Source organism: Furipterus horrens, unplaced genomic scaffold, assembly GCF_987537825.1.
Source record: "Furipterus horrens unplaced genomic scaffold, mFurHor1.1.pri manual_scaffold_15, whole genome shotgun sequence".
NCBI lineage: Eukaryota > Metazoa > Chordata > Mammalia > Chiroptera > Furipteridae > Furipterus > Furipterus horrens.
The window spans coordinates 7,759,079-7,785,294 of record NW_028327185.1 but is presented as its reverse complement, the minus strand read 5'-3'; the positions used below and the strand labels follow the sequence as shown (position 1 = coordinate 7,785,294).

Below are 26,216 nucleotides of genomic sequence, written 5' to 3'. Positions count from 1 at the left end.
TCCATAGCTGCTCCCCTGCGTGCTCAGCCTTCCCGGGGAGGCAGCCCAGCGCCATGGGCCGATACTCCAGCAGGAGCTTCCGTCTGATCTTCATGTGCGCGGCGAGCATCCTGCTGTTCGTGATGGAGCTGGCCATTGCCCACATCGGCAACTCCCTGTCGCTGGCCTCCGACGCCTTCGCCGTCTTCTCCCAAGTGCTCTCCACGGTCATAGGCTTGGTCGGCCTCCGGGCCAGCCACATCACGCGGCACAGGAAGAGCACGTTCGGCTTCCCGCGGGCGGATGTCCTGGGCGCCTTTGGCAACTCCGTGTTCGCGGTGGCTCTGATGTTCAGCGTCCTGGTTGAAGCCATCAAACGGTTCATTGATCCGCAGAAGACAGAGGCCGCGCCGCTGGTTCTGGGCGCTGGGATTATCGGGCTGTTCTTCAACGTGCTCAGCTATGTCATCCTGGACTGCTGCTACTGCTCGGCACACGGGCCCCCGGGAGGTGCTGGCACAGGTAAAGGGCTCTGCAGGCGTGGCAGCCAGGCCCCCCGTGGATGCCATCCTTGGGGGCCGAGGGGGTGGGGCGCTCCTCTGATGGGGCCCCGTTCGTCCGGTCGGCCTCCTGTCCCCGTGACTTTGCCCAAGAGCCACCTACAGTCCCAAGTTCCTTGTGAGCTGGGAGGCAGCGGGCCACTTCCAACCTGAGGGTCTTCTTTCCCTTGGAGTCGCGGGGAATGAAAACATGTCCAGGCAGGTAGGGAGGGGGAAGGGTGCTCACCAGAGCCACCGCGGGAGCGATGGGAAAGAAAGTGGATGTGGCATTGCAAAGTCTCCTTGAATTCGTTCCTCCCGTCCACCCGGCTATGGCACGGTTCTCTCCGAATTTAAAAACAATATTGTAGTGCCCTCATAAAATATGTTCAAAAAATACTGGACTATATCACCAACTCACGTTAAGCAAAGTATTAACAATTGCCCAGGATGATAAAACTCTTAGGAATATATTCACGTAATTTTAGATAAAATGGAGGGGAAAAAAGGAGATGATTTAGTAAACTTAGTGCTTTTCTAGATGGAAATACCTGTATGCATTTATTATAGAAATCTGTCCTATTTGGAAAAAAAGAAAATGGTGTATCATGACTCTTTGGGGAGGGCTTAAGAGTGGGCACCAAACTTATTGGTTCATCTGTCAAAAGATGGAAATTTAAGTCTTGGAAGAGAACAATAAAACTAAAGTAATCAATCCACAAGATCAGTTAGTAGATGGAACCGTGTTTTTGTTGCCATAAGAGGAATTTTTTAAAAATATATACTAAAAGCTCTGGCAGAAGAGAAATATGCTGGTGGGAGCAGACCAGGCTCACACCTGGGCCCTTCCACAGGGTGGTGGTCGAGTTTCATTACTCATCTGTGTGCCCCCCTGTCACGTGGGGGTCAAGGTTGCAGGACTAAATGGAATCCAGAGTGTTGAGCACTTGGCAGACACTTGGTGAAGAATAACTTGTTTTTCTAAAAATCCCAGTGCAAGTCTTTGAATTATGTGATAATCCAGGATCGTTGAGTTCCAATAGCTCATCTGGATTTTAAGAAATGTCAAGATTTTCCTCTTTTGGTGCTGATCAGTTTTCACTCCCTAGGACGGGCATTTACTTGCCTGGGGAGCCTGAGTTGACGCTTGTGTTTCTCATCATATTCCTCCTGACTTCACTACTCCTGTAGGTTATATCAGCTGGGTCCTGTCCTTTATCCTGTCTCGGTCTAAATTTTCCCATCTATAGTACATGTTAAGTACAAAAAGGAACAAACAAGAAATGAGAGTCAAATTAAGGAATCAATTAGGGCCCCATCTTTTTAAAAAAAATAAATAATTACTTAACGTGAGACCCTATGTCTTATTTACATCAGTCATCATAAGATACTACTTGAGGTTCCACATCATAAAATTCACATATTTTTATATATCTGTATATATTTGTCGTTAACTATAAATTTAAGGAAAGGGAGCTGATGTCAACCAAGGGCTTCGTATAAATAATGAAGTGTCATTATTACTAAGCTCACCATTATGGTTTTGGTTCTAATTTTGCCTTTGCTCTTGACGTATTTTTCTGCACGTAACAAAAGCAATTCAGGCAAAGGGTTTGACTCTTTGGCCAACAAGAAAATTGGTAGACAACCATAGTTCTGTTGTTATAAATTGGATTTTTATTAGCTAGGTCTTAGTTCGGCTCTTGTCTGTGTCCATGTTGAGGTAACAAGGGCTGAAGACAAGTATTCCACCCTGAACATCCGGGTTTCTGTTGTTTTAATTCCAGAGTGTCTGTCTTTGTTTGAAGTGCTTGCTGTACAGTATTGTACTTTAAATAACTAAGTATAATAAGTACTATGTACATATAGCTAGTGCTTTAAGGGCCATGTTCTATGTTAACATTATTATTTTGGTAGCTTTAGGGATTGCTGAATTTTTCTGTTAGGAATTTTAAAGAGTGTTTGAACCTTCCAAGTAATTTTAGGATAGCCACTTAGTTTCTTAGCATTTATGCCTCAAGTTATATATTTATCACTTTTACTAAAACATACATTTTGGTATTCTTCCCATCACCTAAATAAGCTTGAAGTGGAACTATTTCAGTTAGGTGGGTCTCAAACACTGACATTAACCCAATTTCAATTGTCTTCTAGTCCAAGAAGAAAGGTAATTAATCCATACATATCCGTTTATACCAGGAGGTTTTACATATGAGGGAAAAATGACTCAAGGCTTCAAAAGATTTAACCTACACTTAGGATAAAGAACTTCTGTGTGTCTAGAATCCTAGCTCGAATCATTTTGAAGTGCCTCTCAGCTAAGGAACCGTGGTACCTCCTGGTTTAGTGATCAGAAGCAGGTAATCATCACGTCTATGAAATCTGTGGCCAGAGAGAATTTTTGACTTGGCAAACCTTCCATCTGCCCTGGTTCTGTGGGTCTTTTACGTGTTCTGCTTTATCTGTCTGTCTGGTGTAGGAATTGATGGCACCAGTTCCAGTTGTGTGTGAGGTCCTAGAAGAGTGAAAAATAAGGCCTCGAATTTTAAATATTAACCACACAGAGACGGTACATACAGTTAAGATTTTAAACATCCCTGGGGAATCGTGGAGTAAAATACTTCGGCAAATCAGACAGACAAGCCAGAAATTAAAATTAAACACACACACACACACACAGCTGGGAGAAAAGAATGTCTGGAAGATTTATTTAGCTGGGATGAGGGAAACCTTAGCTCACCATCTAGCCAGTGTGAGTTTACCCAGCACGAAAAAGTGATGGTGAACCAGGTTGGGGGCTAAAGTGAAGGCAAAACGAGAAAAGCAAACAGTACAGCACGAAAGAAAAAACAAACAAAACAGATTTATAGTCCAGAATCTGGATGGCGCTGTGTGTGTCTGGGGGCGGGGGGAACAGCATTTCTAGGGTTCAGATCCTGGGAAATATGTGGCCTTACTATTTTCTTTCTCTGCATTTAGGGACCAAATTTGCTTCATTTCCACGCTTTCCTCCTCCTCATTTACTTTATTTGATTTTCCTTGACTTTCACATCATCTTTTATGCTTGCATTTTATTTTTGATAATTTTCAGACTTGAGTTTTCTTTAAAATGTCACTAAGAGATGTCTCTGTGCCCTTGACTTGTCCTTGAATAGACACCTTGCTGTATGTGTGCAGCTCTGTCTCAGATCCGGCTTTTCATTTACCTCATTTATAAGTGACAAATTTGCATCTGAAATTTCTTCTTCTTATTATTTTTCCAAATGCCTTTCCTTCCACTTTATTTAAATTATTTTTGTTTTGATTCCAGACTGTGCTCACATCTGGTAAACACATTGTATCCTTTACCAGGGAGTGACATTTATAACATTCGTGCCTACGACAGAGTAGAAATGTCCACGACATTCTAGGCCCCAGATTTTTTTTTCTTTTCTCTCGCTCGCTCTCTCGCTCTCCCTCCCTCCCCTTTCCTTTCTTTTTGGTGGCACTTTCCCTGAGCTGCTTAGGCCTATAAATCCTGCTCCCTGAGGAGACGTCTCTGTCACTCTGTCTTGGTTTCAGCCTGAGGGTCAGCCTCAGCAGGTTTCTGGGCTGGTGTTGTTTGGGACGTCAGAAGCTTGTCCTGGGGACCCTGCGCCGGCCTTACATTCCCCTGGAGACTGACTTCCCACAGCCCGTGCGTGCTGTGGGCCTTGAATAGTGCGTCATCCTGCCAAACCTTTTGTTTGAAGTTTGTGAGAGGCTTCTGGTGTTTTGCTTCCTTGGTGCTCCTCTCTCAGGAAGGCTTCGCTGGATTGTTAATGTTTAATGGTTTAATCAGGTTCCTAAAGTTGTCCCTTTCTTCTCCCCCACATGGAAGGCTGGTGTTGTTGTTGGACTTTTTCCCTTTGACTTGGCCATTGTTTTCTGCATCAGACCTTTGTTTGTCCAACGCCGGTTGTCTTTCTTATCATAGTGAGACCAGTGAAGTCCGTGTTTTCTGGGTCCGCCAGAAGCAAGTGTTGCCCGGACAATTCTCGTCAACTCTCACCTCTGAGATGGACCCTCTCACTTGAAAGGCATTTCCCAGCTAAACCAAAAGTCAAGACTATTGTATTCTTTCCTCGGCCCCCCTCGGGGTGTCCCGTTCTCCCTGCGCCTGTCCCGGGGTCCTAACTCCACAGGACTCAGGCAGCCCCTACACCCGCCATAACTGTTGGGCTTTGAAGCTCACCTAGTAATGGGACCTTAAATGTCCATGGTAACCTCCCTAAGCGCATCCTCTCTAAGAGCTCCAGACGCCATGGAAGAAGCGCTGGGTGGCTGCACCAGCCTTCCAGGGCCACTTCCTGTTCTGGCTGCTGCGTAACAGCCCTCACGAACTTCGTGGCATCAGACAACAACCATTCTATGATACCTGGGATTCTGTGAGCCAGCATTTGCCAAGGGCACAGTGGGGACAGCCTCCACAGCGTCTGGGGCCTGAGCAGGGATGACTCAGAGGCTGGGGGGCTTGTTGGCAGGAGGCTCGCACACTCAGGTCTGGCTCCCAAGGTCTCAAGGTCTAGGACTGCCGACTGGACCACCTACATGTGGCCTCTGCCTGTGGCTTGGTGTCCTCACACGCGGGACCTTGGGGGCAATGGCTCAGAGTCTCCAACGCGAGTGTTCCTTCATTCAGACGAGGTGGGCGCTTCAGCGCCTCTTCTGGCCCAGCCAACCTCAGAGTCTCTGGATTACAAGCAAATGACAAGGTGAAGGAGTGTTAAGACCACAGACCCCACTCCTGGATGGAAGGAACATCAACGTCACCCTGTGGAAGACCCTGTGGAATAGAGGACATGGATGTGGATGACGGACAGATGGAGGCTCCTTCCCTAACTTCTGGCTCTCGTCGTCTTTGGAACAGGCAGTCTGTACTCTCCGCCCTCCGGCTGCGATTCATATCACGTCCACATGCAAAATCCAACCCTGCTCCCCAGAACCCCGGAAGTCTCATCCCCTGGGCGTCAGCTTGTCATCCAGGCTCTCATCCCCTCCCTCAGAGCCAGGGCCAGTGAGGCTCCTCTAGGGAAGACCTGTGAGCTAAAGGGACCGAGGGCCTGCTCTCCACACACCAGCGCACAGCGGTGGGACAGACCCAGAAAACTGCCCTATTCCCCAGGCGCTTTTATTTCGGGGAGCATTCACAGCTTTAAGGGGGTGACTTTCAGTAGCCCCCTGGCTCTGGGTTCCTGCAGCGGGGGAGGGTGTATTCCAGATCCCAGTCAGCTTTTGACGTCTTGCCTTTCTGTCTCTGATACTGTCCCTGAATCCCAGCCCTAATCTAATCTAATCTAATCTCCCCTTTAAAGAAGATTTAGGTCCCTGTGACTCTTCGGCCTGCCTGCCTCCCTTCTTTCCTAGCACCTGCAGAGCCTCAGGAAAACTGTCCCTTCCCCGGCTCAGTCTGTCTGCTGCTTCTGACTGTAAACTACCCTTCTTGTCCTCGTTTTCTCTGCACAGTGAAGACTAAAACACAGAGCAAAATCCAGTCTTACAAACTCGCACTCGCGAAGGCCTTGGAAAGCAGCCCCCTGCCTACACCAATGCCCATCCCTCTGCAGGCAGCGCGGGGGGGATCCCTGCTGCCACTCCAAGGTCAGAATCCTGCGGGGCCCACCTCACTGCCGCCTTCAGACCAGCGGCTCTTGTGCTGGTCTTACCGGAAGCCTCGCTCCCATGTGTTACTTTGGCCTCTGGCTTCTCACCTTTATCCTCTCAAGATTCCTGCCAACTCACCAGTGTGTAGGGCACTAGGGACTCATAAACAATACAGGGTGGGGCCAGGGTAGGTTTACAGTCATGGAAATAATACAACAATTAAAAATAATAGCACAGAAATGAACTGAATTTCGCGTCCTCACAACTGCAGACCTACTTCCTACTCCTTTCTCACCCTCCGGAGTGTGGAAGCAACTGGTAGGTATGACACAGATGCCAGCTGAACGTGAAATATCAATTTTATTACAGATATTGGAGACTGTGGCTTAGCTGTATCGCAACAAAGAGCTTTTTAATAGTTCCTCCCAGAATTAAACTCCCTCAGACCGCTCAGGCCCCGGGCAGAGCTGCCCCGCTAGCCGCCCCCACGTGCACACAGACTAGGAGTTCAAGTCCCTGTGGGAAAGCAAGGCCGGAAAAAACAACACGCAGAATTTAGTTGAGCGTGCCCCAGTCTCTTAAGCCGAGCGGTTACCCGGCCTTTGGCGAAAGTCATGGAAGCGAGAGAAAGACCAGGAGCGTTCCTCACGCAGAGGTGCCCCGCAGAGACGGGCAGCTTGGGGACCGATGGGTCTCCTTCCCGCACACACAGCTGGGGGCGGGGAGGCTCCAACGGGAACCGGGCAGACCCCCTGAAGAGTGACCTGTTCCTCGTGATGGGAAGACGTATACTTGGGGAAGACATCCTGAGATGACACATTCAGTCTGAAGTCACCAGACACCAAGGCCTTGAACCCCTTCCCCACCCTTCCCATGCAGTTAGCTGACTTGGATCTAAGTGCCCCACTCCAAGATGCTCAGTAAATGGGGACAGTCCAACGTGGAACCACTTAGAGATGTTACTGAGAAAAAATGTTTAAAGGAACCAGCAAAAAGGCCGATGAAAACTTTATATGACAGAATAATTATTATCCCAGGTCACAGAAGAGATTTTCAGATAAAGCCATGAACAGGAACTGTCAGAATTTAGGGGGGAAAAGGAAGATAAGGAAATATTACAGAAAAGGAAACCCACATTGGAAGCAGTGAGACAGAATAAACAGTGTTGAAAACAACCCCTGATACGGAAGACAGACAGGCTTGAGAAGTGGACCAAGGAGTGTAAACAGTTGGAAGGAAGATGGCAGATATGGACTAGGTGCTGCCTGAGGTCTGGGTCAGACATCTGTGTCAGGAAAAATATTCACACGTATAATAGAAGAATATATCTTGAACGAAAGATTAAAATTGTTGAGTGAAAAGGGAAAATTGATACAGAACAATCGATACATACATTCTGGGAAGGGTCTGAACATCAGGCATAAAGAAAGAATGCCACAGGCATCCACGCAGAGAAAGCCCGTCACCCACGAGGAAACAGACAGCAGCCGGCGCTCAGATCTCTCCACAGCGGTGTGCAGTGCCAAGACATCATGCTTCACTGTCTACACAGTCCCAAGAGAGAAAACATGACATGAAGCTAAGAATCTATACCCACCTGAGTTTTGTTCATTTATTATCAGCAACATAAAGACATTGTTTAAAAAGTATACATAAAACCCAGGAACCCTTCCTGAAAAAAAACCAAACCACTAAATGAAATTCAATGGACCAAAATATAAATCAAGATGATTTTATGAATTTGAAAGCCATGGTATCAGGAAACTATTAGCATTAAACCAATTTAAAGACAGAACTATGGCCAAACCGTTTTCAGAATTTTATAAGCAGAATAGAATGTAAATGTTTTAGATATTAATGAGAAAACCAACAGAAAAAAGAAGCATTGAATTAAGTTAAATCTTGCCCCTAAAAAGTATTAAAGAACTTATGGGATAGTAATGTTAGAAGCCTAGGAGAAATGGAACTTTTATACATTTTTTAAAAGAAAAAAATAAAATTATTTATTTGCAAATATGATTACTTACCTTAAAAATACCAAAAATCTATGGAACAACTATAAAAACTAATAAGTGAATTTAGCAAAGTCAGAAGATAGAAAGTTGATATAAAAAATCTATTACATTCTTACATACAACAAATAACTGAAAAATAAAGATAACAATCGCATGCATTTTTGATAGAATATACATTTGTACAATATATTTATGTGGCAATTTGGCAAACTATAACAACTTTACGTACACACACTCTTTGACTCGATGATTCTAGGAATTTACACTCCAAAAAGGGAGCAATGATACATGCACAAGGATGTATACTATGGAGTGTTTACGTAAACAATCCCAGTAATGACCGTCGTCGGCAGCCGTCCGTCTCGAGAGACGATGGTGTAGCTTCTTAAAAGTCTATCTGCACCGCCGAAAATGGTTGTGCAGTCCGACTCGGGAGTGACATGGTATCTGTCTCCTCCCGTGTTGAATCAAGTGCGATGACGCTGAAGCTACAGAGCCTGGGCAGGGTAATATGGAGGGTCTGCTGTTGCCCAAGGCATGTGGGGAGCTCTGAGGGTCCCCTTTTGTAAGAGCACAAATCCCATTCACGAGGACTCCACTCTCATGGCCTAATCACCCCTAAAGTTCCCTCCTACTACTACCACCTGTGGGGGTAGGATTTCAACATCGGACTTTCGGAGGGACACACCCAGACCACAGCACTTCCCTCCTATTTGCAGGAACACAGAAATATCTTAGGTCTGTAAAGTTTCACTGCTCCTTAAATTAAGTTGCAAACTTTAGGGTGGGGGAGAAACTTTCCTCTACCCCCAAGGTTCAGCTGGCCTAGTAGTCAAATAGACATGAGACAGATTAGCAAGAGAAAATGACCAAATTTAGTTACGTACATAGGGGGGGCGCCACGTACGTTAGAGAATCAGAGACCCCCACATGCAGAAGAGGTTCAAAGACAAGAGGGGGCCCTGACCCGTGTGGCTCAGTGGGCTGAGCATTGTCCTGCAAAGCAAAAGGCCACTGGTTCGGTTCTCAGTCAAGGAACATGCCTGGGTTGCAGGTTCTGCCCCAGTCGGGCGGGGCACACGCGGGAGGCAACTGATTGATGTTTTCAATGTCTGTTCCTCTCTCTCTCTAAAAAAAAAAACAGAAAGGGGGAAATGAGGTGTATATGACATTCTGAGCTTCAGAGCAGAGGAAGATCATTCCAGGGCAATAAGAAGAGCAGATGTTCAGTAATTAGAAGGGTGTCCTGCCCTATAGATAGGTCAAAAACAGGCATCTCTGATCATCTCTAATGATGAGCAAGATCCCTAAATCAAATTCTTCTAGGTGAAGTGGGGCAGGCATTTCTTGCAAGTCTGCTGGGTCTCTGTTACCTTTAGCTCAAAGGAGTCCACACACCACAGAGGCAGATTCTGGGGTGATTCCTTCTGAACCCGAACAAGACAAGTTCTTCTGTGTGTGTTTTTTTCTAAAAGTCACCTTAGTGAATCCTAAACTTGGACTTAAAAGTCAAAGTGCTGGTTATTTTTTGTCTACACTGGTTGAATCTTTCTTAAGAATCTGGCACTACACTCAACTCCATGTACACTATTTCCTCCGTGATGTCCCACAACAGCCCCGGGAGATGCACACTGGTGTTCCCCACGGTCCGCAGCGGGGAAAGGGAAGGTGGACGGGATTTGCCGCGGGCCTGTAGCCGGCAAACAGCAGAGTGACGGTTTGCTTCTAGGTCTGACTCCAAAGCTCCTAAGTCATTCACTGCCCTGCGCCTCTGCTTTTCAAGTTTTCCTCAAGTGAGTGCAAAATTAAAATCACCCAGAATCGGCTCTTTTCTTGATAAGTAAGTCGTATGAAGAGCTGTCATGGTGGCGCTGGTATTCGTAACCACTTCCTGGGCTAGCGCTGGGGGCAGACACAGCCCTCTGCTGTAAGGACTAGTGGCATTTTGGAGACGTTATGGAGGGGCCCCTCCGCAGCTCAGAACTCACGTGACAGTGGCCCCCTTCTGCGCGCGCTGCAGCTCCCAGCGCTGCCGAGCGTTTCCCTCAATCAGCAGCCCGTCCAAGCAGTGTTTTATAAAAATTAACCTTTATTGTATTTTTTTTATTACCATTTAGTCACCCTTATACCCCCTGCCCCCCAGCAATCACCACACTGGTGTCCCTGTCCATGGGTCCATTTTCCTTTTTGCTCAGTCCCTCCACCCCCAACCTCCTCCGGCAACTAACAGTCATCTGCTCTGTACCTATGAGTCTGTCCCCATTTTCCTTGTTAGTTCAGTTTGTTCATTAGATTCCACATATGAGTGAGATCATAGGGTATTTGTTTTTCTCTGACTGGCTTATTTCACTTAGCGTAATGTTCTCCAGGTCCATCCATACTGTCGCAAAGGGTAGACTTTTCTTCTTTTTTAGGGCTGAGTAGTATTCCATTGTGTAAATGTCCCCTAGCTGTTTTATCCACTCATCTACTGACGGGCACCCGGGCTGCTTCCATAGCCTGGCGATTGTAAATAGTGCTGCAGTGAACACAGGGGAGCTTGTGTTCTTTTAAATTAGTGTTTTGGGTTCCTTTGGATATATTCCCAGAAGTGGGATCACTGGGTCGTAAGGCAGTCCCATTTTTAAGTTTTTGAGGCATCTCCATACTGCTTTCCACAGTGGCTGTACCAGTTTGCATTTCTACCAACAGTGCAAAAGGGTTCCCCTTTTTCCACATCCTGCCAGCACTTATTTGCTGATTATTGCTCACAACCACTCTGACAGGTGTGAGGTGGTAGCTCATTGTGGTTTTAATATGCATCTCTCTGATGACTAGTGACATTGAGCATCTTGTCATATGTCTATGGGCCCTCTGTATGTCTTCTTTGGAGAAGTGTCTGTTCAGGTCCTTTGCCCATTTTTTAATTGGGTTGTTTGTTTTTTTCAAAGTGGTCTTGACCACGACCTCACTTTTCCTTTTCCTGTCTCATGCCTCCCTCATGGAAAAGAGCGGTCACCTCAAGGTAAGAAGCTCCTAAAGTTCATGTATTCTAAAAAAGTTTGAGGGACAAGATCTTTCCGTTTGGGTATAAAACGAACCCAATATGTGCTACATATTATATAAATTCACCAAATCATAGTTTTACACATATATTTATATAGTGCATATACACTTACATATAAATATTTCTATATAGTTCTATAAAATATAAAGTAAATAAAACACATACATATATATGTATAATTATATATATATATATAAAATCAGTTAAAACATCTTTTTTTTAAGTTAATTTTTATTGAATTTTTGGGGGTGACATTGGTTAATGAAATTATAGAGATTTCAGAGGTACAGTTCCATAACACGTCCTCTGTATATTGTGTTGTGGGTTTGCTACCCAAGTCACATCTCCTTCCATCACCATTTATCCCCCCTTTCCCTCCCCCACCCCCTTTCCCTCTGGCAGTCACCTTTTTTACCCAGCCCCCTGTCCCCTGCCCTCTGCCCGCTGTCAGTGTCTTCTCTGCGTCTATGAGTCTGTCTCTCCTTTCCTAGTTCAGTTTGGTCATTAGATTCCACCTATGAGTGAAGTCATATGGCATTTGTCTTTCCCTGACTGGCTTACTTCACTCAGTGTTAAGACATAGCGATTCCACTTCTGGGAGTACATCCGAAGAAACCCGAAACACCACTTGGAAAGAACATCAGCACCCCTAGGGTCACTGCAGCACTATTTACAAGAGCCAAGATTTGGAAGCAGCCCAGTGCCCATCAGTAGAGGAGTGGGTGGAAAAGCTCTGGTACATTTACACGATGGGATACTACTCGGCCATAAGACACAAGGAAACCTTACCTTGGGGGACATGTCTTTCTGAAGTGCACTTTGCTGACACCTTGGCCATTCTTGGTCAGGAGCGAGGCCCTGGGCCAGGCACAGAAGTCACCCACAACTTCCTCCTGTGCTTCCTGGGGCAGTGACGTAATTCTTGTTATCCGCCAAGATACATCTCTGCTGACCTCAGGCCTTCTCTCCGTTGTGAATGACAGAGAAGTGCAGTCATCAGTCACGCCTTAGCCCTGCCTCAAATCACTCCCCCAGGGCCTTCCTCGCTGGTGGGACTGCTTTGCCCGCTGTCATGGCGCATGTCTCAGAGGCTTCTTAGTCTGCAGGCTGCAGCCGCTGGAAATGGGGAAGGGGCAGTGGCTGGCTCACCTGTCCATGGATTAGCGTGTCACCTGTGACCAATGGTAATTCTGTTACACATGTGCTGTGATAACACCAGGACCTCTGGACCTCCCCTGCCACCCGGCCCCAGTCTCTCTCCTCGCCCTGCACTTTCACTTTCCTCCTGTCAGGTCTTGTTGTTGTTGTTAAATAAGCAGCTAACATTTACGCAGTGCCTCCTCTGTGCTAGGGGCTGGGATAATCACTTTACACCCATCCATCCATTTAACCCTCACTGTTACTTACTGCCTTTTAATAACAGCTCAGACGCTTAAGATTATCTTGGGCCAGGCCACACATCTTCAATACTTTCATCTCCTTCTTCTTTTAATGCATTGATCATTTTAATACTGATTTTTGGAGAATGCTCTAAGTGATCAGTTTCCTCAAGTGCTCAGCGCAGGGCCATTTTCCTGGAGGTGGGGAGGAGGGGATGTTTCCCAGGCCCCCTGCGTGTGGAGGTTTACCTGGTGAAAGGTGGAACCCTCAGATCAAGGATGGTTTGCACAAAGAGCATTAAAAGGCAAGACTGTGCTTTCGGAGGCGAAGGCCATGAATGGCGCTGGAATTAGAGTGTTCTGCTCATGGATTCTGTGCTTTCTTCGAGTGAGACATTTGCGGCCGTTTCCAAGCCAAAAAGCAACGTGTTTTTGCAGGAATGGTTAAAGTTCAGGCGTTGAGGATCAGGGAGAGAGAAGAGAAATCCCCAGACTTCACCTGCAGAATCTTTTTGGAATGAGACAAGTTTATACAAAACCAAACCAATAAAGAAACCTGCAAGGGCTCCCCCACCCCACTCCCTAAGCTGACCAAGAGCAAACACCCTTCTTCAAAGCGCCCCTTCCTGGACTCTCACAGTCCCAGGATATGTTCACCTCTGGATAACTTACTTGGAACACATCCTCTGTCAACACCAAAGACTCTGTTGGGAACAAACCTTCATGGAGGTCAGTCGATTAACCCGAGTCTCAGGTCATGCTGTGGGGGACACACGGGCTGAGCAGAATATCGTCTCCAGTGGAGAATGATAGGCGAGTACACAGGACAGGCCTGCCCCGGCTCCTCTGGTGGCCAGGGGACTTGTCCTCCCATAGAGAACGGCACTTCTGGGTGCTGGGTGGCAGTACCGCGCTCACGAAAGTGTAATCGGTGCCCACTTCCTCTGCTGTCTGTAGTTCGCCAGGGAGAGGAGGCCTTGGGAATGAAGATCCTAAGGGGGAAGGGGGCAGGGCTGACGCTGGGCCAAGAGGCGGTGACAGAGGCAATAATGCGCCCGTTATGAAGGCTGCGAGCAAGCAGAGAGAATAGAACAGTTATTCCGCTGGTCGTGGTGGAGTGGGAGCACTGAGTGAGGGATCCGCTCGGACTTCACGGAGTACAAAGCAGGAAGCGCCCTGCAGGGCGGGCGGGGTTGGCCAGGTGAGCCACCCAGGCCTTGCCAGGACTGCGTAGTGCAAGCCGCGTCTGGGCACGTCCACTACAGCGATCACACCCACGGCGGTCAAGGGCCTTATCACTAAGGGTCGGCAGGGTTTGCGTGATGGAAGGAACTGGAGAAGGGAGTGGATCCCACTTCGGCTTGGGGTCTGGGGGCAGGGGTCTGGGAGACGTGACAACCAGACACGCTCCCTCCTCTCAGGAACTCCCTGCCGTGCCCAGTTCTGTCCTAGAAGGATAGATGTTGGCTCTTGGCTGCCTGCCAAGAGCGGCCTGGGACGCGAGGGAGGGGAAGAGGCCACCAGGGAGGCGGCGTAAGGCCTCTGTAGATACGGCCGCAGCCCGGCCCAGTCCTTTAGACTCTGGCCGTGCGGGGACTGGGCGCTCTGCCTCCGCCTTATAAAGAGCCCAGCGCAGGGCGGCGGGGAGGCCGCGAGGCGCGCACGGGGCTCGGCGGAGTCGGGGCGCCACCTGCCACCGCGGCTGGGTCGGGCGCCGCCGCGCGCGCTGCGGGAACATGGGCCGCTACTCGGGCAAGACTTGTCGCTTGATCTTCATGCTCGTGCTCACGGCCGCCTTCTTCGTGGCCGAGCTGGTGTCGGGCTACCTGGGCAACTCGATCGCGCTGCTCTCGGACTCCTTCAACATGCTGTCGGACCTGATCTCGCTGTGCGTGGGGCTGAGCACCGGCTACATCGCGCGCCGCGCCCCCGGGGGCTTGCGGGCCACCTACGGCTACGGGCGCGCCGAGGCGGTGGGCGCGCTCAGCAACGCCGTCTTCCTCACGGCGCTCTGCTTCACCATCTTCGTGGAGGCCGTGCTGCGCCTGGTGCGGCCCGAGCGCATCGACGACCCGGAGCTGGTGCTCATCGTCGGCGCGCTGGGGCTGGCGGTCAACGTGGTGGGGCTGCTCATCTTCCAGGACTGCGCCACCTGGCTCGCCTGCTTCCGCCGCCGCCGCCGCCGCCGCCCGCAGCAGGTGGCCGGGGGCGGCGCTGGTGGCGCTGGTGGCGCTGGTGGCGCTGGCGGCACGTTCCCTGGACCGCAGGGCACCACCCGCGCAGCCGCTGGCCCGGACTCGGCCGTGACCCTTCGCGTGGCTTCGCTGGGAAAGACCGCGGAGAAGGGGGCAATCGTTTTCGCAAACGTAGCAGGTGCCTTTCGGGTGCATCCTCTGGACCGCTTTGCCCTGCCTTCCTCCCGCCTCTCGCGGTCCCTTCCTCCTCTTCCCACGCCCATTTTTTTCTCTCTGCTTAAAAAAAAAAAAGAAAGAAAGAAAGAAAGAAATCCATTTTCTCTGCAATCCTGCTTTAACCTTCTTGTACTAAATCAACATATTCCCCCACGATTTCTTTTTTTCTCTTGGACCCTCGGGTTCGCTTTGCGTATATTCCCTTCCCCCTGTTCTTTCTGGACAGAGATATTGATTTTCTGGGAAATCATTATCTCTGGGCAACACGTAGCACCCCCCACTCCTACCCGCTTCTTCAGTCTCTGCACTTTTTTTCCTCCCTCTCTCTTTGTCCATCCTTCTGTTTCCCTGGGAGTTATGGGTTTGGGGGTTGGTGCTGGGCTCCCCAGTTACCCCTTTTTGTTATAATTGTATGGCAGTGTGAATGAAGTCCAAAGGTGGACCACAAGGCTTTAGGTCAAGGCCAGTACAGCTGTTCCTGTGTGTGTGTGTGTGTGTGTGTGTGTAGGCAGGGGATCTGGGAAGCTAGGAAGAATTTGAAATAACAAACTTTTTTTTGAGACCCTTGGTTCTTTTTGTTTGTAGAACTTATACACAACACAAGGTTTCTTCTTTGAATGCAGGTGATCCCCTGAATGACCAGAATGAGCCGGAAGAGACGATGAAAAAGGAGAAGAAGTCAGAAGCCCTGAACATCAGAGGTAGGATGGGCTTTGGGTCCATGGAAAACCCTTTTCAGGGATCCACACGGACTGCACTGTACTCTCCATTTTCTGTTTGCCTTTGACTCGGGTGTGCTAGGAAGCAGGCAGGTTACCTGCGTAGACTCTGACCCTGTCTCTTGCATCATCACTGCATTGATTCAGAGGGAGGCAGTCATTGCTAATGACCGACCCTTGCTCCGTTCAACACTGCCTGCTCCGGAGTTTCCCAGATTGGTGACCTGTTCCCATTTCACTCAATTCTACCCAACCATGGATATCGCTAACGTGAAATGCCACCTGTTTTAACTGAATATCATTTGGGCAAAGGTGGGAAGGAAGTAGGTGGGTAGCTGTCCGAGGTGGCATTTGCTGAATGACCCTCATTGCCTCGGTTATTTCTGCCCAAAGTCTCCTTCTGTGATGGGTCCGTTGGCTGACTTGAATCACCACTTTCAGGCCCAAAGTGGCGGTGCTGGGAGCTTCGTGGAAGGCATTTCCCTGGCATTCCTCCCACCAAGTGCTCCAGGTCAGAGCGCTGGGCCAAGGCCAGCATTGATACTGCGTCATCCCTCTCACAGAATTGTCACCTAATTCATTAAACCTCAATGTACTGTGTCTAACAAATGATTGGACGTCCAGGTCTCCTTTGCTGGGATTGCGTGTCCTCAGTATCACGAGGGAAGCCTCTGGACACTGGCGCCTTCAGTAAAGGCAGCCACAACTTTTCTTATCTGTAGAATTTTAATTTTCTTTTATTGGCTCTTCATGCAGCGAGAACATTGCTGGAGTCCCTGTTCTTGAGGACATCTTAAACCAAATGTGGTTTATGCTCTGCCTGGGTAGCTCAGTTGATTAGAGCCTCATCCTGATATGCCGTGGTTGTGTGTTCAGTGCCCAGTCAGGGCACATACAAAAATCAACCAATGCATAAATAAGTGGAACAATTAATCAATGTTTCTCCCTCTCCCCCACCCCTTCTCTCTCTCAAATCAATAAATTTTTTAAAAATGCAGTTTAAATGACCACGGGCTAAGTGAGAAGGAAGCAAAGGCATGTAGGGGAGGGGCAAAGGGATCCAGGGAAAGGAAAGAAGAAGAATAAAAGATATGTCTTATTCCCTCTCCTCTTAAACATGTTTAAACCAATCGATAGTACAGGCAGAAAGAAAAATTATTTGTATAGCCTCTGTTCTCTGGCTCGATGCCCTCGGAAGCATGCTGGGTGGCAGCAATGTGACACGGTGAGCTCGCACAGCCCCTCTTCCTGCAGGTGACTGCAGCTCAGGATTGTCTCAGGCTGGTCCTCCTCCTAGTTGCCAGAGGTCTGGGTTTCTGTTTTCTGCAACACAGTTGCCATTTTTTAAAAGAAATTGGAATCCATCCTGCTGTTCTAACGCAGAAGAAAACACAGCAGCTGGTCTTCACAGACGTGGGACCCCAGGTCCCTGAGGGTCACGGAGCTCCCACACATGGACCTGCGCACTAGCTCCCTTGCTCTCTCCCTGGCAGGTGTACTTTTGCACGTGATGGGAGACGCCCTGGGGTCAGTGGTGGTGGTCATCACGGCCATCATCTTCTACGTGCTGCCCCTGAAAGAAGAGGACCCGTGTAACTGGCAGTGCTACATCGACCCCAGCCTGACGGTCGTCATGGTCATCATCATTCTGTCGTCTGCCTTCCCGCTCATCAAGGAGACCGCTGTCATTCTGTTGCAGATGGTCCCCAAAGGGGTCAACATGGAAGACCTGAGTAAGTCCGACAGGGCTGATCTAGAATCACTGCTCGCTCCCGTTCTTTAGGCCGCAGGGCCAGCGGGATTTCAGAGCAGGGCTGGCTTAGTGCATCAGAAACAAGCACGCTGCAGGGGGCGTTGGGACACCCATCCTCTGCCCTGTCCTGCGGGAAGATGGGCCACGGCTCCGAGGACCAAAGGTCCTCTGTGCCGCAGGATTCTAGGCTCAACTGCACAGTTTTGGAGAACGCAGTGCTCAGGCAATACCTATTCCTGGCTGTTCCCCTTCATGTCAAGGGTTCCTTTTCACCCGAGAACTTGGCCTTTCGTCTCCTTATTCTGAAACCATGAATCGTTTGTATTCTGGATCCTGCTTTCTGGTTCGTTCGTGTGGATGGGCGCATAACTCACCACCCAGAAATTATCACTCACAGTATTTTTGTATAAAGCATTCAATAAAACAAACCTTGATCTTCCTAAAAAGATTTTTTTGGTGTATACACACTGATGTTTTATTTTTTAAAAAAAGTAAGAAAGAAAGAAAAGATCATGCCATATATATAGTTTAGCTTACCATGCATATGCGACTTACATATGCAACTTAAATTTTTCACATTATGAAATTGATTTAACTATTCCCTCATTGTTTGCATTTTTTAATTTATACAAAGAGCATTGCCCAAACCATCCTTGTAAGGAAGTACTTGGTGATTTCTTTTAGGTTAAACTCCTAGTATAAGAATTGCCGGCAAATGTCTTACGTCCGTAGGACCCATTGGTCCCCTTTGGTAAAGGCATCCTGCTTCCTGTCCCCTCCCGCTGTCCACCAGAATGCCCATTCCTTTGCAGCCCCGGCCACACTGGGCATTTGTTGCGGTTGTCATTAGACTTATTTTCTTCAGTTGCCTTTTACGGGCTAACAATGGTAGAGGAACTCACAGAGGAGAGAGAGAAGGTGCTGTGGGAAAGGACGCATATAGGTGAGGCTATTTTTCTCCCTGTTATTCTTAGTAAATATGTCATTTTGGTGAGAATGCTTACAGGGAGCAGCCCCCCATCCCCCCCCAAAGTGGTTCCGTGTTTCAGTTCTGGCTCTCACGGGGCTGTTGTTTGCTCTTCCCTATTCCAGTGAGCCAGCTCTCCGCCGTGCCAGACATCAGCAGCGTTCACGAAGTGCATGTCTGGGAACTTGTAAGTGGGAAGAACATTGCCACCTTGCACATCAAGTGTCAGAAGGACAGGGGCTATCAGGACGCCAGTAGAAAAATTCGAGAAATCTTCCACCGGGCGGGAGTCCACAACGTGACCATCCAGTTTGAGAGCGTGGACGTGCAGGAGGCCCCGGAGCAGGACACGCTGTCCCCGTGCAGCTCCCCTTGCGTCTCCAAGAGCTGTGCCAAGCACCTCTGCTGTCCCCCCCGGGCGCTGCCTCTGGCCCACGTCAATGGCTTTGCCGAGCACAATGGCTGCCCCCCGCCAGACGTGTCCCGAAGCGAAGGCCTCGGTCGAGGAGAAGTTCCCGAAGTGGCCGTTGAAGTCTCCTCGGAGGGCCGTGTGAGTGCTCACGGCCAAGCTCCTGCCAGAACTCAGGGGGACCGATGTTACATCAACAGCACGTATTTTTAACCTGGGACCCACATAAGCAGACTGTGCGGATGTGTCATTTGAAAGCCACCGGCTTGCCTCGTGGAAGGAGCTTGGTGGGCTGCAGGCGCTGCCCGAACTCACGAGGTGCCCTCTCTGTGGCCGGCCAGGAGGCGGCCCTTTGGGATGTTAACTGACTGTGTCTGTTGAGGGTTCGGTGACTGATACGGTGACCTTGACATCCCGGAGGTCTCACGCCGCTCGTCAGCATTTCGAGTTTGCTCATTTATTTGGCACTTGTGCGCAATATCAGGGACTCTGAAGGCTGGGACTCAGGGATGGTGGACGTGGGACTCAAAGGAGTTTTTGTTTTACCCCGATTACAACTTCTAGCTGACTCCCAGGTGAGCTCACTGCCAAGGACGCTGCAGAAACTTACGGGCCATAAGAGCTATTTTTCCCCATTCCACAGGAAGGCTAGAGAAGAGGAAAAATAGTCTCGTCCCTGCAGTTCTTTTTTCTTGGACTCATTTTTGAACAAATGTAAAATGGATACCTATTAAGATGGGAAGTACTCTCAGAACTTCTGCGGAAGTGGAGTTTATTTGGGGGCGGGTGCAAGAGGGCGAGAAGAAAGTCCTTTTTGACCATTTCCTTTTGTGAAGTGGAAAGAAAATGAATGTTTATTTTCTGCTATGAACTGGATGTTTCAAATGTTTAAGTATATAAAATATTTTTCTTTTTCACTTGGAAGTATAAGAATATTTCTACTTCTTCAGTATGATGTGAGGACTTATATACTGTCAGTCCCTTGGGACTGTTTTCATTTATTGCTTAGTAATGATTTACTTATGTGTCCAGATTTCCTTCGAGTCTTTTTTTTTATACAATCACATTAGCCTGTGTATCATTTACCAGGAGAAAATGGGCATTTCTGGGGTAGACGAATATATGACACTGAAGACTCATTCCTGCCCCCCAAAGTAAGCAGGATGGATTTTTCTTTCATTAGGCATATTTTAAAGTATTTACTACAGTTGCCAACTAGTTGCTTGATGAAAAAGCAGATGTCCAAGGGAGAAAAGGGAAGGAATTTCATTGCTGACTTTAATGTGTTTTGAGGAGCTTACACTTTTACCTCTGTGACCCATGTTACCAAGTTCAGATACATCTATTAGAATCTTGTTTGGCTTTTTAACCATAACTGATCTATCTGGTATTGGAGAACCATGTCGTGTATTTAAAAAAAAAATAGCTCAGGCAGCAATATTTCCATCAGACCAGTCTCAAAATAGGGATAAGAAAATGGGAGGTACCTCGCCAGAGAACCAGAATCTTCTCTGAGGGGTTGCAAAGTTGATGGAAAACGATCCCCTCTGAGTCCCTGAGCTTGAGTCCCACTCAGTATTCACCAGAAGTGCTAGGATGGTAACAGGAAAAGCACCCACACTTCCCAGCACAAGCACCACTTAAAAAAAAAAAAGTCTTAGTCTTAAATTCCAAAGTTAAAATAAGTATGCCACTGCCATCAGTAGGATAGAATTGTTTTTTATTTCTTGAAAATCTATTATCTGAGTTTAAATTGGCCATGACTTAGGAAAACAGAAAAATACCTAAATATATTTATCCCTAGGAGTTTATTGAACTAGGCTATATATGCTTTATTGCTAAAAAAAAGGGGGGGGGTGATTTATGACATTTTATTTCTAATATTAAAAGTGTGGCATATACTCACACAAAACAGAGAATTCTCTATGAAACTCACCGCGGTGATGTGTGGACCAAATTCTCCTGTGTAAATATTGCTTGAAATGCCCTTCTGGAAGCTAAAGAAGAAATTTGTCTCTTACTTACAAATTTGAAGGTCTAATTTGATTTCATGTTATTCTGCTTTTATTAAAAGGGAAAACTGTTAATTTTATAACTTTTGTGCCACTGGCTACAGGAATGCATATTCGTTTACTTATAAAGAATGTTCTTTAATTAATCTCTAAAGTGTTTTCCTGGAAAGGAAAAGGCACTTAATTCCAATATAATGAAATCTAACCCCAGAAAAGCTATCTTGGTGGACACTGATGAACACACCGAATTATGGAGTAAAGCCCATGTGAAATAATACCGTTTTAAGACCTTTGGACTGAGTGCATTTAATAATATCCAAACAGGCTCAGTAAGTGCAATATTTTTTGATTTTGGTTTGGTGCTTCATTTATCATCTCAGACGCTGTGAGTTTTTTATTTTTATTTTTTACCTGGGTTTCCCCAGCCCTTGACTGGTCCTGCACGTGAACTCCCCTAAGGCAATGCGAAGGTTGTCTTCCTCCCTTGGAATCAGCCCCGCTTGGTCGCAGTAGCAGCGGATAAGCAGTGGATTTAAAGAACACTGTTTCCCTCTGAGATTAAAAAAGAGAAACACTGTCACTCCGTTTAGTGTTCCTGTGTGCTTAGTTAATTTCAGAAAATTCTCTCTCTTTCTCTCTCTCTCTCTCTCCAACTGAAAATACTTTTTAAAAAGTCTAAGGCATCATCTGTGTGTCGGGTCAGGACTGGCCATCCTGCAGCCTAACCTGGAGGAAGTGGGTGCCATGTAGCATTGGTCTTCTGTCCTTGCTATTTCTCCAAGGAGGCCTTTGCACAGTATTTCAGCATGACTGTAGGAAGGCCTGTATCTTCTTTTCTTTTCCAATTTTCAATTTGGTTTTGAAAATAGGGGTTAATTTTTTTTTTCGTGTTAATTGCCATTATGAATATCCATAGGCCTACCAGGCTCCACGGTTGATGGAAAAAATTAATTATTCCCCTAATTTTTTGGATAAAATATCAATAAAATAAGGATACATCAAAGAAGAATTTAAAATATTCTCCTTATTTAGTTACTTTTCTCTTCTTTGGGCCGCCAGCTAACTGCACTCTAGTCGGGAGGTAAATCAGGGACTTCAGTAGGAATGGGTGCTTTGAACGTGAGAGAATTCACCAAGGAATGGTGAATGGTCTTGGATTATAATGAAGCAGCCCCCTGGGAGATAGTAAGAGCTTTCTTTGCTTTGCTCTCTCAAGCTCGGCATTGCTGACATTTTAAATGGGTTGATTCCTGTTGTAGGCTGCTGTCCTGTGCATTGTGGGATTTTAGCAGTATCCCTGGGCTCCAGGTCGCCAAGTTGTGACAACAAAGATGTCTTCACATTGCAGCACACCCCCCGGGTGGCAAAATGTCCCTGGTTCTGAACCACAGGCATAATTGAGGGATACCGTTGACAAAATTCTGGCAGAGCCTAATGATCCTTTTATTACAATCAATTCTGCGGAATTTACTCTTTTAAAAAATGTTTTCAAAGATGAGATCAAACTATTTATAAACATTATAACTTATAAAAATTATAATCATGTTATCTCTACAAAGGAACTTCAGATATTTAAAGAAAAATATATAATTTATTTTAAAAGCCCTTACAAATTTGGTTATGTACATCAGTCATTATAACACTGAATGAAATGAAGGAAAAAGCATCGGCTATCACTATTCAACTTATAGATATTCTCAATGTGAAGAAACCACTATAAACTTGGACCAGAGAATGTCAGACCAATTGATTCTTGGGGTGAAGGTACCTAATTCTCCACTAGTTTTAAACTTAATGATGTTTCTTGTGGTTGGGCCCTGACAAGCAGCCCACCTTACTGTCAGCAACAAGTTCAGATGTGAAAGCCTTTATTCTTTATGGTTAACTTACCCACTGTCAAATCATATCTGTTTATCCCCCAAGAGGACAAAATGACTTTTCTGCTTCGAAATGATCCTGCTTTTCTATGTGGCTCCACGCTTTTGCCGTGGAAGGCTGCCCAAGAAGACTGGCTTGGGGAAAAAAAAAAATGAGGAACTGCGACCTGATTCGTGTTTCGAATTCAGACTGAGTAATGATCACTGCTTAGCTGCCTGCTTGTAGCTGCTGTGTACCTGATAAACTGTCTCCGATTTATACTTCTGAGTGTATTTGCCTGTTTGTAGCCCCAGGAATGAAGCGGTTAAATCAGGAAATCGGTTGCTCCCATGGAACTTGCCTGGTATCGTAATCCTCACAATCCTCACAATCATCTAAATGCTCTTATTATGAATTGGGGGCTTCCTTCTCCAAGTTTTTTATTCTGGACCTTTTTTGTTTACATGGAACTTTCCTGAATGTTGCTAGATGGATCAACTGTCTCGCCTTGGCACAAAGACAGGCAGAGACTGGGAACCTGCTTTGCATTCTAATGGGAAGAACCGAGCCAGGGCCGCGATTTTCCCGAGAGAGTGACCCCCCCTGGCGGCCTGAGGTTATGTTACAGTTCTGTGGAACTCTGTTGCTTCAAGTGCTCCTCCTGTCCCCACCGGCAATTGTTGCCGAAGTGCAATCGCCACCTTTGGGGGAATTATTAAAAGTCTAAGATATAAGGTTTAAATAACTCCGTGCTAATCGTATGTGAAGCCCCCAGTAAGGTGTGCACACATGCGTGCCTTTAACAGTCACAGATGTTCAATGGTGCTGTAAATAAACATTTTTAAAGGTAAACACACGGCTGAGATGTTTGTCGAAATTCACCCGATACCTCAAAGTCGCCAATGTCATTTTGCCTTTGTCACTTACTCTAGTCAACTTATCACTCAGTCGCTCTCGGCCACCTGCAGTCACCACGTGGCCCAGCCGACTTACTTACTGCAGCCAGGACTGGTCTGCTTTTCTAGGGGGGGCCTCTCTGGCCCTGGGTTACCCAATAAGGTTGGTATGGGAGGGGAGCTCCTGGGACTTAGGGAGTGGTGGAGAGGGTAGGCTTATCTGAAGAGATGCCCTATAGATTTGGGGGTCTTCAGTGAGCTGAATGTCATCTTTATGAATATTGAATAAAAGGGGAACCCTCTTCTGGTTCTTTCAACTGACCTACCTGGCCGGGGCAAGAGCACCCTTGATATGAGCCCCTCCTTTTCTATACCTGTCCCCTCTCTGTCCTCGGGTTCAGCTTTATCGCTTCACACCTGTTTTCCTGGCCACCTGCAAATTGCTTGTCAACCCTCTTGCTCCGGAGGAGGGACAAACACCTAACCTGCTTCCCTAACCCCCACCCCCCTGCCCCCCAGGCTTTAATCTTCTTCAGCAGACAGGCGAGCACAAAGATACCTGTGGAGGTTGGGGCACCCGGGGGGGTTAGGATGCTTTCTGTGTGGCCCAGCAAACCGCGTGCTGTACCAGATGGGGAGGTGACATTATGTCTTCCTAAAAAGACATTTTCACTTTTTCAAGTTTTGAATAACATCAGCCAAATTATTTTCTTCCTGGTTTCTTTTTTCCCGCTGATTCTTCTGTGTTAGCACATCCCTTTGCCCCAAAGATTGATTTCCTGGGGATGACAGATTGCCACCCTTCCAGGTCTGGCGTCCTGATTTAAGAGTTCACTCTGAAACTGACATACCCTGCCTGTGGGATCAGAGCCATGACCTCTCGTGTCTTTTTTGTGGGCAACAAGGACGGTGGACTGTGCTTCACCTTCTGTTTTCACCACGCGGTCACAGATGTGGCTGCGCCGTACGAATGAACGCCACTCCTGAACCAAACAACTTTTTAGGCTTGGAGATGCAAGATTTAAATTTGCATGGGATTTATGACCCCAGGGCTGGTGACATTTTGCCAGTGTTTTCTCAGGAAAGGTGTGATGGGGGAGGAGAAAGTTCTTGGAGTGGCCTGGGCTGATAAAGGCTTGCAGGGGTGATAATGAGCAGGGCCTCTATCTGCCTGGGAAAGCCTGGAACCCAAAGACAGCCCTGCTGGAGGGTGAGTTGGTGGCTGTAATCTGGAGTTCAAAGCACTCAGAAAAAGCTAGTGTGACATTTTTGGAAGGAGTGACATCAGATGCTGGCTTTTTGCTTTTGTTTTCTGGTGTTAAAACCCATCACTGCCCTGGCTGGGCAGCTCAGTTGATCAGAGCACTGTCCCGATGTGCCAGGGTTGTGGGATTGATCCTTGGTTAGGGCACATACAAAACTAACCAATGAATGCATCAGTAAGTAGAATAACAAATAGATTTTTTTTTTCCTCTCTCTCTCTCCCTCTTCCTCTTTATCTCTAAAAAATAAAAAAAATAAAAAATAAAAAACTTGCACATCAGAGCATTTCCTAACTGGGGAGACATGGGGAGACACGATTTGGCACATGACATGACCGAACCTAAGTTATAGAAAACTTGCTTTACAGCGTCAGTTTATCACAGGCATTTGCATGTACTGCAAGGTATAGCTTAAAGTTTGCATGTTCTCGTTCTGCAGCCTTCCTACCATCAAATCCCCGCTCTGCCACGGGTTGGCCGCTTCACCTCAGAAAGTACATTGTCCATGAATTAAAAAAATAAAAGGTCTGGGCCTCGTTTTTGTCTCTGTGACAATGGAGAAAATCGTAACTCCTGCCTCCTGAGATGGTTATGAGGATTAAAGGAGATAAAACTCAGCCCAGGGCCAAGTCCTCTGAATGCTTGAGGAATGCTAAATAGTCCTTAAAATGCCCATTTCAGTAAGTAAGAGTCCAACTGGATTTATTCCTATTTTAATTTACTGCTCTCCGTGGAGACGCCAAAATGCATAGTGTAGACCAATCTAAGTGCTAGTACCCAATTAGATCTAAAATTTATTTATTTTCATTTTTGATTTTAAAAAGAGAGGAAGGGAGGGAGAAAGAGAGGGAGAGAAACATCAGTGTGTGAGAGAAACATTGATTGGTTGCCTTCTGTGTGCGCCCTGCCTGGGGACTGAACCTGAAACCCACGCATGTGCCCCAACCAGGAATCGAACCAGCGACCCTTGCATTTGAGGGACATTGCCCAACCCACTGAGCTACACCATGTGGGGCCCAGTTAGATTTTAAATTCCTTGAGGGTGGAGGCCACATTCTATGACTTTGTCAAAGAACAATCTATACCTGATCACATGACCCCCCCAAAATCTCAAGGCACCTTATTCCTGGGAAAACAAAACAGAGTCAATGCTGAAATGCTTCAACTAAATATCAGAGTTCAGTTTAGCCAAGGAGGCACTTTCAACAGGAGTATTGCTGCTTGAGGGTTACTGGGCCCAGGGTTCTGGTCAGAGGCAGTGAGGGCTTCCCCTGAACCTTGGTGAACCTCCATTCCTGTCTCTGGCCCCCAGCTAAAGACCACCAGGGATGCACCTATCTATGGCTGAAC

At 47.2% G+C, this 26,216-nt stretch overlaps 1 protein-coding gene across 3 annotated transcripts; it reads left to right on the top strand.

Annotated features, from left to right (window-relative positions):
• SLC30A10 (solute carrier family 30 member 10) lies at window positions 1–21,431 on the top strand. 3 transcript variants are annotated; one of them, XM_090263369.1, is made up of 4 exons: window positions 1–501; window positions 15,615–15,692; window positions 17,204–17,443; window positions 18,556–21,431. In XM_090263369.1, the coding sequence occupies exons 1-4, from the start codon at window positions 54–56 to the stop codon at window positions 19,050–19,052; spliced, it is 1,263 nt and encodes a 420-aa protein (XP_090119495.1). In that variant the 5' UTR covers window positions 1–53; the 3' UTR covers window positions 19,053–21,431. The 3 variants fall into 3 exon arrangements, with proteins under 3 accessions (XP_090119495.1, XP_090119496.1, XP_090119494.1); XM_090263370.1 differs by lacking the exon at window positions 1–501 and adding an exon at window positions 14,214–14,953 and having other exon boundaries at window positions 15,577–15,692; window positions 18,556–20,934; XM_090263368.1 differs by lacking the exon at window positions 1–501 and adding an exon at window positions 14,258–14,953.
• Window positions 21,432–26,216: the final 4,785 nt, after the last annotated feature.